The sequence below is a fragment of the Oreochromis niloticus genome, linkage group LG8, assembly GCF_001858045.2.
Source record: "Oreochromis niloticus isolate F11D_XX linkage group LG8, O_niloticus_UMD_NMBU, whole genome shotgun sequence".
Taxonomy (NCBI): domain Eukaryota; kingdom Metazoa; phylum Chordata; class Actinopteri; order Cichliformes; family Cichlidae; genus Oreochromis; species Oreochromis niloticus.
In genome coordinates, this window is record NC_031973.2 from 15,641,116 (window position 1) to 15,655,051 (window position 13,936).

The following is a 13,936-nucleotide window of genomic DNA, read 5'->3' on the forward strand; positions in this document are numbered from 1 at the left end:
GTTTCGATATAATTTGATATGCACATATTCCTTACCCGACTCAGCACTAGTGATTAATGAATCTGGATCATGTATAGTTTTGAAATGGGATTTTTAAGTAAGAATGTGGAAAGGTTTAATTTATAGTTATATATGGCCTAACCATAGAAGGAACCATGCAATTTCAAGTAAGCCTTAGATTTAAAGGACATTACTTAAACACACTCTTACTTCAGAGAACTATGCAAAGTAAAGAGACATAAAAAATCAACATGTAAAAATGTATGGCTAAACAAGAAAAGAGTGGTTAATGGTAATTTCCTTCCTCTTGAAATGTAAATATAAAGGCTTGGGATGGTTTTCATATCTGCATTAGATCAGTGGCATATTTTTTTAACCAACGTTTAAATGATAACTGAAATACTCTATGTCATGGAAAATTGATAAGTAGATAAATGGCTTGAAAAGTGAACCGTTAAGTCATCTTCTTTGGGTGGGACCTGTACTTTAGCACTGTCCACAGGAGGAGGAGGAGGAGTGGCTAACGATTAAAACTGCCTGTGAAGGGCAACTGAATTCTAACCGTACAAAGATTTTGAGAACTAAGGACTTGGGCACTCCTAATCTTCATTGGACATCTTTTCTGTGTTTAAGATAAATTTTTTTCCAATGGCTCAAAAATTCATACGCCTGTCTATCTTTTGGATACTTGTAGCCCTTTTGGGTAAGTAGTCTGTTCCTATTGCATAAACTTTAAAGCCGCACATTTTCAACTTGTGTTTTTCATTGGATTCAGATTTAGCTGAAATTACAGCTCAACTGTTTAATATAGTTCAAGTTTTAAAGTGCTTTTCATAAATAGTGATAAAAGCATTATTTCAGTAAAGATTTTATATGTGTAATCATTCCTATTCCACTGTTATCTTTGTAGTAGCAAAATGGAAAGCTATGAGTGATGTATGTTAGCTTTCTTCTAATTAAAATATTTCTTTTCGTTTTCTTTTTAAAACGTGTGGAAACTAAAAAATTCTATTACTCATTTTCTTTTAACAGATGGCTTTTTGCCCCTTTATTTCTGTTCTAATAAACAAGTTAAAAATCCCCACACTTGTCCACTATGTTAATAATAAAGGTGTAACTTGCACACCTGATTCAGGTTTTCCCTTGCAGCCATTTATCACACGTACATGCAGATCTAAGCATTTGACTAGTGCGTTTCTGTCAACAGTCTAACCTTATCTTATGACCCTGTTGCTACACTACATTCCCTTGCCAAAGCAAAAGGAAGGAAGCCTCTTTGTTCACTTCAGAGTCTTTAGTCAGGTTAATGCTCTTTATGTGTGAAAGTTAAATTAGGCAAATAGTATGTTGTCAGTGTAGAACCTGTGTCAATTCTGGGATTTTTTTTTTTACTTTGTTTTCTTCATGAAAAAAACGGTCTTTATTTTTATTTATTTTTTTACATTTTACAAATACATTTTGTATTTTATTTCTTTGGATTGTTTTCATTTAGGCAAGTCAAATTATTCAAAGAAATCTGAATTGGTGCATTTTTTTACAGTTTTTTTTTTTAAATGCAAAAAACAAAACAAAGTCACTCTTTTAATTTAACACTGATATTTCAATAAACTGCTTTTTAAAATCTTGGAATTATTTCTACATAGGTTTCCATAAAACACTAAATTTGCCAAGGCAGGTTCATTGAACAGTGTGGACAGTTCCTGTAAAACCAGTGGATTGGCTATTCTTTGGTTGCAGCTTCTCATAAAACGAAACATACAATCTTGTTGCAGTGAACATTTGGGCTTGAGCTGGTTTCATGCGATCAGTATATACTATGGCAGGATCGTTTGGTTCATCACCGACTTGTTAAAGTGTAAGCTGTATGTACAACGAAAACTTCATGACATGAAACTTCATAAAAAAGAAACAATGAACCATTATCTCTCTGTTTCTATAAGGTATTTTGCAATAGTAGTACTGCTAGATCCTACATGTAATTTGAGAGTCAGCTGAAGCTGAAGACTTTGAATATGTGCACATCATATACTAATTATTGTGTTTTATCACAATTTTCAGCGACTTCAACAAGAGCACAAAGCTCTGCCCTGCCAACAGCAGAGACAACTCTTCCATCAACAGAGTACCCGACTACTTCACCAAATCCTACTGCAACAACAGAGGACCACGTTACTTCACCAAATCCTACTGCAACAACAGAGGACCACGCTACTTCACCAAATCCTACTGCAACAACAGAGGACCACGCTACTTCACCAAATCCTACTGCAACAACAGAGGACCACGCTACTTCACCAAATCCTACTGAAACAACAGAGGACCACGCTACTTCACCAAATCCTACTGCAACAACAGAGGACCACGCTACTTCACCAAATCCTACTGCAACAACAGAAGACCACGCTACTTCACCAAATCCTACTGCAACAACAGAAAACCAGGCTACTTCACCAAATCCTACTGCAACAACAGAAAACCAGGCTACTTCACCAAATCCTACTGCAACAACAGAGGACCACGCTACTTCACCAAATCCTACTGCAACAACAGAGGACCACGCTACTTCACCAAATCCTACTGCAACAACAGAAGACCAGGCTACTTCACCAAATCCTACTGCAACAACAGAAGACCACGCTACTTCACCAAATCCTACTGAAACAACAGAAAACCAGCCTACTTCACCAAATCCTACTGCAACAACAATAGACCAGGCTACTTCACCAAATCCTACTGCAACAACAGAGGACCACGCTACTTCACCAAATCCTACTGCAACAACAGAGGACCAGGCTACTTCACCAAATCCTACTGCAACAACAGAGGACCACGCTACTTCACCAAATCCTACTGCAACAACAGAGGACCACGCTACTTCACCAAATCCTACTGCAACAACAGAAAACCAGGCTACTTCACCAAATCCTACTGCAACAACAGAAGACCAGGCTACTTCACCAAATCCTACTGCAACAACAGAAGACCACGCTACTTCACCAAATCCTACTGCAACAACAATAGACCAGGCTACTTCACCAAATCCTACTGCAACAACAGAGGACCACGCTACTTCACCAAATCCTACTGCAACAACAGAGGACCACGCTACTTCACCAAATCCTACTGCAACAACAGAGGACCACGCTACTTCACCAAATCCTACTGCAACAACAGAGGACCACGCTACTTCACCAAATCCTACTGCAACAACAGAGGACCAGGCTACTTCACCAAATCCTACTGCAACAACAGAGGACCACGCTACTTCACCAAATCCTACTGCAACAACAGAAGACCAGGCTACTTCACCAAATCCTACTGCAACAACAGAGGACCACGCTACTTCACCAAATCCTACTGCAACAACAGAGGACCAGGCTACTTCACCAAATCCTACTGCAACAACAGAGGACCACGCTACTTCACCAAATCCTACTGCAACAACAGAGGACCACGCTACTTCACCAAATCCTACTGCAACAACAGAGGACCACGCTACTTCACCAAATCCTACTGCAACAACAGAAGACCACGCTACTTCACCAAATCCTACTGCAACAACAGAAGACCACGCTACTTCACCAAATCCTACTGCAACAACAGAGGACCACGCTACTTCACCAAATCCTACTGCAACAACAGAGGACCAGGCTAGTTCACCAAATCCTACTGCAACAACAGAGGACCAGGCTAGTTCACCAAATCCTACTGCAACAACAGAGGACCACGCTACTTCACCAAATCCTACTGCAACAACAGAGGACCAGGCTACTTCACCAAATCCTACTGCAACAACAGAAGACCAGGCTACTTCACCAAATCCTACTGCAACAACAGAGGACCAGGCTACTTCACCAAATCCTACTGCAACAACAGAGGACCACGCTACTTCACCAAATCCGACTGCAACAACAGAGGACCACGCTACTTCACCAAATCCTACTGCAACAACAGAGGACCACGCTACTTCACCAAATCCTACTGCAACAACAGAGGACCACGCTACTTCACCAAATCCTACTGCAACAACAGAGGACCAGGCTACTTCACAAAATCCTACTGCAACAACAGAGGACCACGCTACTTCACCAAATCCTACCGCAACAACAGAGGACCAGGCTACTTCACCAAATCCTACTGCAACAACAGAAGACCAGGCTACTTCACCAAATCCTACTGCAACAACAGAGGACCAGGCTACTTCTCCAAATCCTACTGCAACAACAGAGGACCACGCTACTTCACCAAATCCTACTGCAACAACAGAGGACCACGCTACTTCACCAAATCCTACTGCAACAACAGAGGACCACGCTACTTCACCAAATCCTACTGCAACAACAGAGGACCACGCTACTTCACCAAATCCTACTGCAACAACAGAGGACCAGGCTACTTCACCAAATCCTACTGCAACAACAGAGGACCAGGCTACTTCACCAAATCCTACTGCAACAACAGAGGACCACGCTACTTCACCAAATCCTACCGCAACAACAGAGGACCAGGCTACTTCACAAAATCCTACTGCAACAACAGAGGACCACGCTACTTCACCAAATCCTACTGCAACAACAGAGGACCACGCTACTTCACCAAATCCTACTGCAACAACAGAGGACCAGGCTACTTCACCAAATCCTACTGCAACAACAGAGGACCACGCTACTTCACCAAATCCTACTGCAACAACAATAGACCAGGCTACTTCACCAAATCCTACTGCAACAACAGAGGACCACGCTACTTCACCAAATCCTACTGCAACAACAGAGGACCAGACTAGTTCACCAAATCCTACTGCAACAACAGAAGACCAGGCTACTTCACCAAATCCTACTGCAACAACAGAGGACCACGCTACTTCACCAAATCCTACTGCAACAACAGAGGACCAGGCTACTTCACAAAATCCTACTGCAACAACAGAGGACCACGCTACTTCACCAAATCCTACCGCAACAACAGAGGACCAGGCTACTTCACAAAATCCTACTGCAACAACAGAGGACCACGCTACTTCACCAAATCCTACTGCAACAACAGAGGACCAGGCTACTTCACCAAATCCTACTGCAACAACAGAGGACCACGCTACTTCACCAAATCCTACTGCAACAACAGAGGACCAGGCTACTTCACCAAATCCTACCGCAACAACAGAGGACCATGCTACTTCACCAAATCCTACTGCAACAACAGAGGACCACGCTACTTCACCAAATCCTACTGCAACAACAGAGGACCAGGCTACTTCACCAAATCCTACTGCAACAACAGAGGACCACGCTACTTCACCAAATCCTACTGCAACAACAATAGACCAGGCTACTTCACCAAATCCTACTGCAACAACAGAGGACCACGCTACTTCACCAAATCCTACTGCAACAACAGAGGACCAGACTAGTTCACCAAATCCTACTGCAACAACAGAAGACCAGGCTACTTCACCAAATCCTACTGCAACAACAGAGGACCACGCTACTTCACCAAATCCTACTGCAACAACAGAGGACCAGACTAGTTCACCAAATCCTACTGCAACAACAGAGGACCAGACTACTTCACCAAATCCTACTGCAACAACAGAGGACCAGACTACTTCACCAAATCCTACTGCAACAACAGAGGACCAGACTACTTCACCAAATCCTACTGCAACAACAGAGGACCAGGCTACTTCACCAAATCCTACTGCAACAACAGAAGACCACGCTACTTCACCAAATCCTACTGCAGCAACAGAGTCCCATGCTACTTCAGTTAATCCATCTAGTTCAATAACAGCGGATTCAACTACTCTAGCAACAGCAGCCCCAACTACTCCTAAAACAACAGTTCCAAGTACTTCGGCCCCTCCAGGTAATGTGACCATTAGCAGGGTTCTAGAGTGCAACAAATTTGGTGGTAAATGCGACCAAATTTTTCAGTGGTGCGACTAAAAAAAATATTTGGTTGCACTGACCAACTGTTCGGGTAACAAAAAAAAAAAAAATCTCCACTGCAACTCTCCGTGTGGTCAACAACAGATATGCATTATGCCCCTATCATGGACTAAACCAATCAGAGATAGTCAGGGGCGGGACCTCTCTGATTGGCCGTGGTCCAGTTGAAAGTGCAGGTGGAAGAGGGAGGTGAGCAATGTTCCCTCTAAGCTGCGCACGTGCGCAATTGCGCACTGCTGGCATCATCTCTGCGCAGAGAAAATCTGCGTCGCGCACAAAAATAATCTGACCTGAATTGAAATTAAAATTAAAACTTTAACAATTCTGTTTTGCAGTGTTAGTCAGTAAGTGACTGGCTGCTCTCGTATGGGATTAGAACGATGCCACCTTATCCCACAGTCCAGCCAATAATGCGATTCACATTCGTATACGCAGCCATTTAACGTTGCTGACAGGCTATGACAGCGTCCTCATGTGCTGACACCGGTGTTTTAGTTAGCAAAGCGGCGTGGCTGATGTGGAGTGAAGCCACGTTAATGACAACGTGAACAACCATTGGAGATGTGATCAGGACAGACGGAACAATTGACGGAAAAAGTGTGGACTTTATACCAGTTTTTAAATTGTGTTGATAGGCCACGTAAAACCAGAGTTGAGATATAAAAATGTGCAATGTTTGGTTTTCTTCCTGAATGCTATCGTTGTTTATATTTACTGCAGGAAGAAACGATAAAAATGGCGTTTTATAAGAAAAAAGGCTAGAAAGCACCCTCCGCCTGTGAGCAAAAACAAACCCCCACCCCCCTCTCTCTTTCCTATTTGTCCAAAAAAGTACCATGTCGACCAATCAAAAAATGATCTGGCAACGTGGCATCTAGTTGTTAAGAAACGGGGGGAAGTTTTAGGAGTGATGGCGGTGTTTTGAGATGTGAGAGATTTGAGACGTTTAGCGCAAATCTTGTGTAGTTAGTGTGTAGTTAGTGTGTAGTGTAGTCAATAGTTTTGTTGTGTGTGTCAGAACAATGAGGCGACTGCTGAATGTTACAGGTGTTACAGGAGTGATACATCTCCTGTTGTCAGGCCTGCAGGTATCAGGCTGTTGTTCTCCTTTATCTCATAGTGGACAGAAATTATTTTTTGGAGTGGCATCAAATTTGATGCAGAACAGCTGATTGTTCTGTAAATAGTTTGAAATGTTTATTTAAAAAAACGCCTTGGCTGCATTTTTAGGTAAACAGTTGCAAAAAACTTTGTTTGCATAACTCAGTTACTTTTTTGAAGAAGTAACTATATAATTAATTACCCAACATTGGTCATTATTTACTATATTTTGCAGACAGAGCATTACAGGACTCTCTCCCAGACTCATACTCATAATACAAGTCAGAGCTTTATAAAAAAAATTAAAAAGAAAGAAAGTTGTGTTTTCAAAATTGGAGTTCAAGTTAATTTTACTTCCAATAGTGTTAACATACTGCACACGTCAATGACTAGATTTTTTTACATTTTCATTGTAAGTGGGCTGAAGCAGTTTAAAAGTAGTCTAACATAAATGTAAATGCTGTGATTTGATTAGTTTAATAAACCATGTAACTTGGATGGATTCGATGCTGGCGTGACCACAGTGCACACGTCTGATGTCGCTCACAGTGGTCCAAGGGATCGCTCAGGGAGTTTGTGTGTTCGCTCAGCCCCATGAAAAATTAGAGGGAACATTGGAGGTGAGTAGCTTGAATAAAGCGATATCGATTCATTAAATCCTGAATTGACTTTTAAATGTAACTGTGTTTTGTCTGAAAAGCCAGTTTCTCAGATTAAAGCTCACAAAACTATTTCAACAACCACCAAACAGCAAATGAGAGCAGGTACACAGATTACGCACAAAGACGTAATCACAGAGCGGACCCAATGCATCAGAATCAGTTTATTCTTTCTCGGCTTATACACCCGACAGCACGTAGACGGAGTCGGAGCTCACCGATTCTGATGCGTCGGGTCCGCGCTGTGTTTACGTCTTTTTGCGCTGATTCTGAGCTGCAGGTTTTGTCTCTCTCCAACCAAAATTCACAGAGCCAGCAGCAAAAGAAGCAGCAAACTACGCTTCACATTTGCTCAATGTCGTCATGAATTGCCTCTGACTTTTGCTGTTTTTCTTCCACCACGATAAAAATCACACTTCATGCACAGCTCCCTCTCTCTGTACTTCAAGAACAGTTTCCCGTCTCAAATCTGTTTTCTGCATTATTCATTCGCTTATTACCCACCAGTCTACGTTGTTTACAGCGCTGTCGGCCGCTGTCTTTTTCTTTTCTTTTTTCACTTAAATGACCTCGGACAAGAAAGCCTAATTTCTGTTGTTCAATACTGAAGAAATTTAAACTTTTTAAACTTGTGCAAAATTACAAAATATTGCAGAATATTTTTAAGGTTATCTGCTATAAAAAGCCAGGCCAGGAAAATCTCCTTCATGTTTTTCTGTGTTTTATTCTTAGTTACTTTGACACAAAGGCATCTGTTGTGATGTTCACAATTCTGATGAAGTCTCACATGTATCAGTACTGATAAATGATCAGAATTATAATATTTCTGACTGTCTGAGGCCAAGTTGAATCGAATCAGGACTTTGAGAACCGGAATCGAATGGATTATAGAAATCAGTGATGATACCCAGCCCTGGTGAGCAGCCTAGGCCCGACAGAAGTGGATGTAGCTGTGGGTAATAAGAAAAGATGAAAGGAACTATTGATAATTTTTTTGTTAAGTTAAGGCCTGATCCGTCTGAAATTCATAGCCAGTGCTCTGACACGGTGCCATCAATCTTTGAATGCTGAAAAAGCAGCAGTGTATCCAAAAAACACATTATATGCTGCAGTAAATGCACTGCCCAGCTGTCCTCTCTCCCCACTGCCTTTCAGCAGCATGCAACAGCAAACAGGTCGTCAGAGGAGCCAAGATGATGATTAAGTTGAACATTTTCTACAATATTGACAAAAGACTTTAAGCACAAGTTTGTTAGTTAATAATTTAGAAATGAATATTGTCTGTATAGACTGCAACTTCCCCCCAAAGAAAGTGCACATGAAAAACTGCGGTGTTAAGCAATGCGGTTGAAAACTTTGAGTGCGCCTAACTTCTTTGCCGGTGCGCCTATGGCAAAAAAGTTAGTCTAGAGCCCTGATTAGCCTATACAAAAATTGTAATGTTATATGTATCCAGTTCAAGTATTTACATAATGCTTCAAAGTCTTATATAATTTGTTCTTCTGTTTCCACTTTGAAGGTCCCTGTGATTCAAATCCATGTGGTGTTGGAAGCAAATGTGAACCCCGTGCCGACCACACATTTGTATGTATGTGCCTGGCTGGTGATTTTTACAATAATATCACCCAGAGATGTGAAAATGGTAAGTATTTGTTTGTGTACAATAGCAGTCAAGTTCTTACAAAGTCTTACCTAGTGTTAGTGAAGAATAGGTAATTTACAACCATAAGCATCTTTTGAACTACAGCAGAGTTCTCTTAGGGTGTTTTCACATCTTTTGTGTTTAGTCCATTTAAATCAAACTCTGGTTCATTTTTCTCCCTTGTTATAAAATGCCCCATGGACTTGTATTTTTCACTGTGTGGAAACAAACCAAACCAAGGGGAAAAGCTACAAGTTTACAAACGCATCAACCAATTCGGACCAAAGTAAACATACTATAGATGTGAAAATGCCCTTATTAACTATCTCCCAGTGTGTTTAGTTTAGCATAAACAGTGAGTACTGTTAGCCTAGCTTAGTGACAAAATTATAAATCTGTCAAATAGCATTTTAGATTTGTTTTACTTAATCCACGCAAAAAAGACAAACAAAACTGTAAGCAGGATAGCAGGTTGTGGGGGTTTTTAAATCTTTTATTTGTGTAGAAATAACTTTGGGCAGGAGCAGTGACATCCTGAACTATACTTGTTTCCTTGAGTTTGCCAGGCAAGCAGAGAAAATTTTATGTTAGCGGGTTTTTTATGTTGCCAGTTCCTGTCTGATACTGCATGAGATCTGCAGATTGCATATTGATCTTGGACATCTGACTCTTCCTCCTCTCTGCAAGAAAGTGATATTTATGAAATTAAAAGTTTTCAAGTTTCTTATCATGATATTTTCTTGTTTTTAGCCAAAGTTTTCCCTGGACAACTTAAATTCTCTGATAAAACATATGAGGAAAGCATGAATGACTCCAAATCAGACACATTTAAAAAAACTGCAGATGACATTATTGCGAAAGTAAGCAATGAATTATATCTCTCTGTCAATCAATACACTTATACTAAAATTTCAATCTTACTCATATTGAGGAAAACATTTTTTTTTGAAAACACAGCTGAAAATTGTCTATGGAGATGATCCCACTTACTCTGGATCTGTAGTGCTGAAACTCCTGTAAGTCTCAGACTGACATCAGCTTTTACTATACCATCTTTCAGCCTATTTCAAATCACAGTACACTGACATTATCCTGGATAAATACAGGATGCAATCAGCATTAAATGTGATTTCCATTTTTTTACAGGCCAAGCACCACTCGTGTGTCAAGGGCAGCCCCAGGGATCATTGCAGTAGTACAGATCATCTTCAAAGCCAGTTCTCAAATAAAAGAAGATGACGTTATAAACGAATTAAACAACAATATTTGTGAGAACTGTGTGCTGAGTGGGGCATCCTTTGAGAGTAAGTTTATTACCTGTATTCTAGCACACTGTGTTTTTCCAGTCACTTTTATGTCGATATGTTTCTAAAATAAGACTCACACAAGATAAAGATTTGTTTTCAGAAAGAATATATTTGACACGATGTGTTTCAGAATCCTTTATACTATATCTACATTTCTGTCTGAATCTAAGTGTTTCCACCATCTGTCCAAGATGATTTAGTTGCAAAAATCAAAATCCTTTATAAATGTTTTTGGATCTATGGAACATTCTTGCTCATGGCCGCTTCTATTCAGGACTTTGGACTCAAACTATAATATAGATAACCTATTATGACATCCTAATGATAATGGTATATCTAAACTGCATCAGACTGTACATTCCAGTCCACAGTTCACATCATGACATGTTGGATATTGAATTATGTAACTGCTGAGGACATTTTGTATTCAGCTGTATGTGCTAAAGCTCCCCCCCCCTCCTTTATCTAAAGGAACAGACCTGTGTGCTGAAAACCCTTGTGATGCAAAAACTTCACACTGCACATCACAGGATGGATCTTACAACTGTACCTGTTTGGAAAAACATTTTCAAACAGACTTCAGCGACAGAATGTGCAGTGGTAAGATAACTTAGTGAACAAGCAAACATCTCTCCATGTGTGTGTGTCTTTCTTTAAATAGTTATTTATCTAGTTCTTTAACTGTCTCATCATTTTCACAGCTTGTCCCAGTGGGTCCAGATTTAAGGATAATACATGTGTGAAGTAAGTGCTCCTCCTCCTGTATGTTCAGTATCGATGTAAGTTTGGGTAAATAAAATCCTAAAATAAACAATTTTCTGTCTTGTAGATGTTCATTTGGTTATTCTGGTTTGGAGTGCAGTGAAAGTGAGTATACTGTATGTTTTTACAAGTGAAAGCTGAAACATAATTTTTGAGAAAAAAAACCCTAAAGAGTATTGACAACAAATACTAAAATTGATTTTCTATCTAAGGGAATTCAGTTAGGGACTTAAATTGCTTCTCTAAAACTCGCCATACTAGAAAATGTATTCAATAAAAACTCTGTGTTGTGTTTTATTAGACTGGCAGCTCATTCTGGTAATTGTGGGCTCTGTTCTTGGGGGACTGCTGCTCATAGTCTTCATTCTTCTACCAATAACTGCTACCATGTAAGTTTCCCACCAACCCATCCACTCACTTTAAACTTTTTTTTTTTTTAAGCCATCCACATCTTTATTACAAATTTTAAATTTAAAAGTTTGCAAATGCCTGATGAACACTGTAATAGTAAACTGTAATGCTTTTTTACCATTTTGTTATCAGATCCTCAAAGAAAATCTCCAAAAACGGCAAAGATGGAGATATGAAAAACCCATACATGAACCAGGTTTTTAAAGGGTTCAGTAACCTGCCAATTCTTTCCAATGGCGCGCCCAAACTCCCACGAGCCACCAACTCCACCACCACCAACAGCATAACCAACCTGGAGATGACTTCAAACAGTCGACAAAGCCCTTTGTTTGTGGATAACAGCTCGGTGAGTATGTCTCTGTGTGTCCAGATGTAGGCTTCGATTTGCATTTCTCCCTGATCTTATGAAGCTTTCTGTTTTTTTGGCGTTTTTTGTTCATTTCACTGAGAAAGTAATTGTGTTGTTTTCCTTTGTAGGTGTTATACAGTGACCAAAATAACACAAACCCATACACTCAGGCTCGACCTCAGAACAACCCCTACGCTGTGAATCGACCCCAGATCAAACCACACGCTCAGAGCCGAGGCTACGATAACCCTTACTACCAGTACGACAGTGAAAGCGACTTCTGTTAGTAAAAACTCACACAGAGTTGACCATACAATGGCAATAACTTGTTTTTGTTCTGTTTTTTTGGGAATTGTATTCCAGTTACTGCACACAAGGAATCTTAATGAGCGATCTGGCTTTTCACCATTTTTTACAGGAATTGTTTCCTGTGCATTAACTGTTCTTGACTATATCACATGGAATTTGAAAAAGTATTAATTGCTTTTCCTTTGTTGTTTGTTTTTTTTCCCTGAAAAATGACTTGTGAATTATTTATTGGACATGAACCAGAAACCTGGAGATCCATCTTAAACTGATGAGAAGCCGCTTGATGTTGCTTTCTTTTCCCAATAATGCTTCACTTGTTCACTTGACTATGTTTGATTCTTGTAATTAGTGACAACTTGATATTTAACTAGTTTTTGTATTTGTTTAGGGCTCGTTCTAAGCAAGCAAAGACACAGCAATTTGTGGCTACAAGGGATTCCATATCACTTAAAACAATTAATAAAAACACTATTCCATTTATATTATTAAGTCACTGTTAATCCTTCATAAAGGTCATTAAAACGTCTTACTACTCCAACTTATTGGATGTTAGATTCGCCTGTATATTTTATTATAATTTGTAAAAAACAAAAAGGCTAAGTAGTTGTTGACTCTTTAATGCTTCAAACAGTTTGATAAGTATCTATTTGTTTTATTTCTGGCCTTCATTATTGAAACATTGTTTTATTCAACATAATATTATTACTTGAATGTCTTTGATCACTTTAATTTTGCATCACTTTTTGTCACTTGTATATTTATTATAGTATGATATTTATTTCATGGTTAATTCATGTTTATATTATATAGTAGTTAAATACACAAAACCCCACTTTGAAATAAAGAGCTTCTAAATACTCATATTTGTCAGACTCTTCCTGAGATGAAATAATTGAGAAGATGCATTAGGCTGTTGTTCTTGTTTTTAAAATTATGGCTATGTTACAGGAATGATTACATAATTTTAACCCTAATTTATTGAACTTATCCATAATATTCATCCATCTCTGTTAATGAGATTGATTTTTTTTTGCAGTACAGAAAAGTTTTGCTAACAAGCATTTGTGAAGCAGGCATGCAGTAGAGTAATGTCGTGCTTGGCACATTTTGCTCCTACCCAGTTTACTGTCATAAAGAAGGGAGAAATTGTTGGGCACACACCGCTGAATTTCTTCAAACTCTACCATTGTATATTACTTTTTGACCAATGTTTTCTTCTTGGTTTTCTATCAGTAGAAATTAAAAATTTATGCAAAAAGAATTCCACTGTAGGTCTTGCTAGAATTTAAGTACACAAAACCAGTGACTACATGCAGAGCAGATGTACCAATGAGAAAAAATGTTATATAACAGTATACACAATATATAAAGTATTTCTAAATAAAGTTTAGAAAATTAACAAAAGTTTAAATGGAAAAGGAATTGGCAGAAATAGCACTGAACGCTGA

The 13,936-nt window shown here is 39.3% G+C and overlaps 1 protein-coding gene across 3 annotated transcripts; it reads left to right on the plus strand.

The window, feature by feature from the left end:
* The first annotated feature begins 553 nt into the window (after positions 1-553).
* LOC100689734 (mucin-2) lies at positions 554-13,349 on the plus strand. Of its 3 annotated transcripts, none has more exons than XM_019362597.1 (13): positions 554-703; positions 2,059-5,301; positions 5,341-5,865; positions 9,228-9,350; positions 10,101-10,210; positions 10,308-10,366; positions 10,497-10,654; positions 11,129-11,257; positions 11,359-11,401; positions 11,487-11,524; positions 11,721-11,808; positions 11,963-12,176; positions 12,308-13,349. In XM_019362597.1, the coding sequence occupies exons 1-13, from the start codon at positions 649-651 to the stop codon at positions 12,464-12,466; spliced, it is 4,944 nt and encodes a 1,647-aa protein (XP_019218142.1). In that variant the 5' UTR covers positions 554-648; the 3' UTR covers positions 12,467-13,349. The 3 variants fall into 3 exon arrangements, with proteins under 3 accessions (XP_019218142.1, XP_019218141.1, XP_019218140.1); XM_019362596.1 differs by having other exon boundaries at positions 2,059-4,677; positions 4,717-5,865; XM_019362595.1 differs by having other exon boundaries at positions 2,059-5,865.
* The last annotated feature ends 587 nt before the right edge of the window (positions 13,350-13,936 follow it).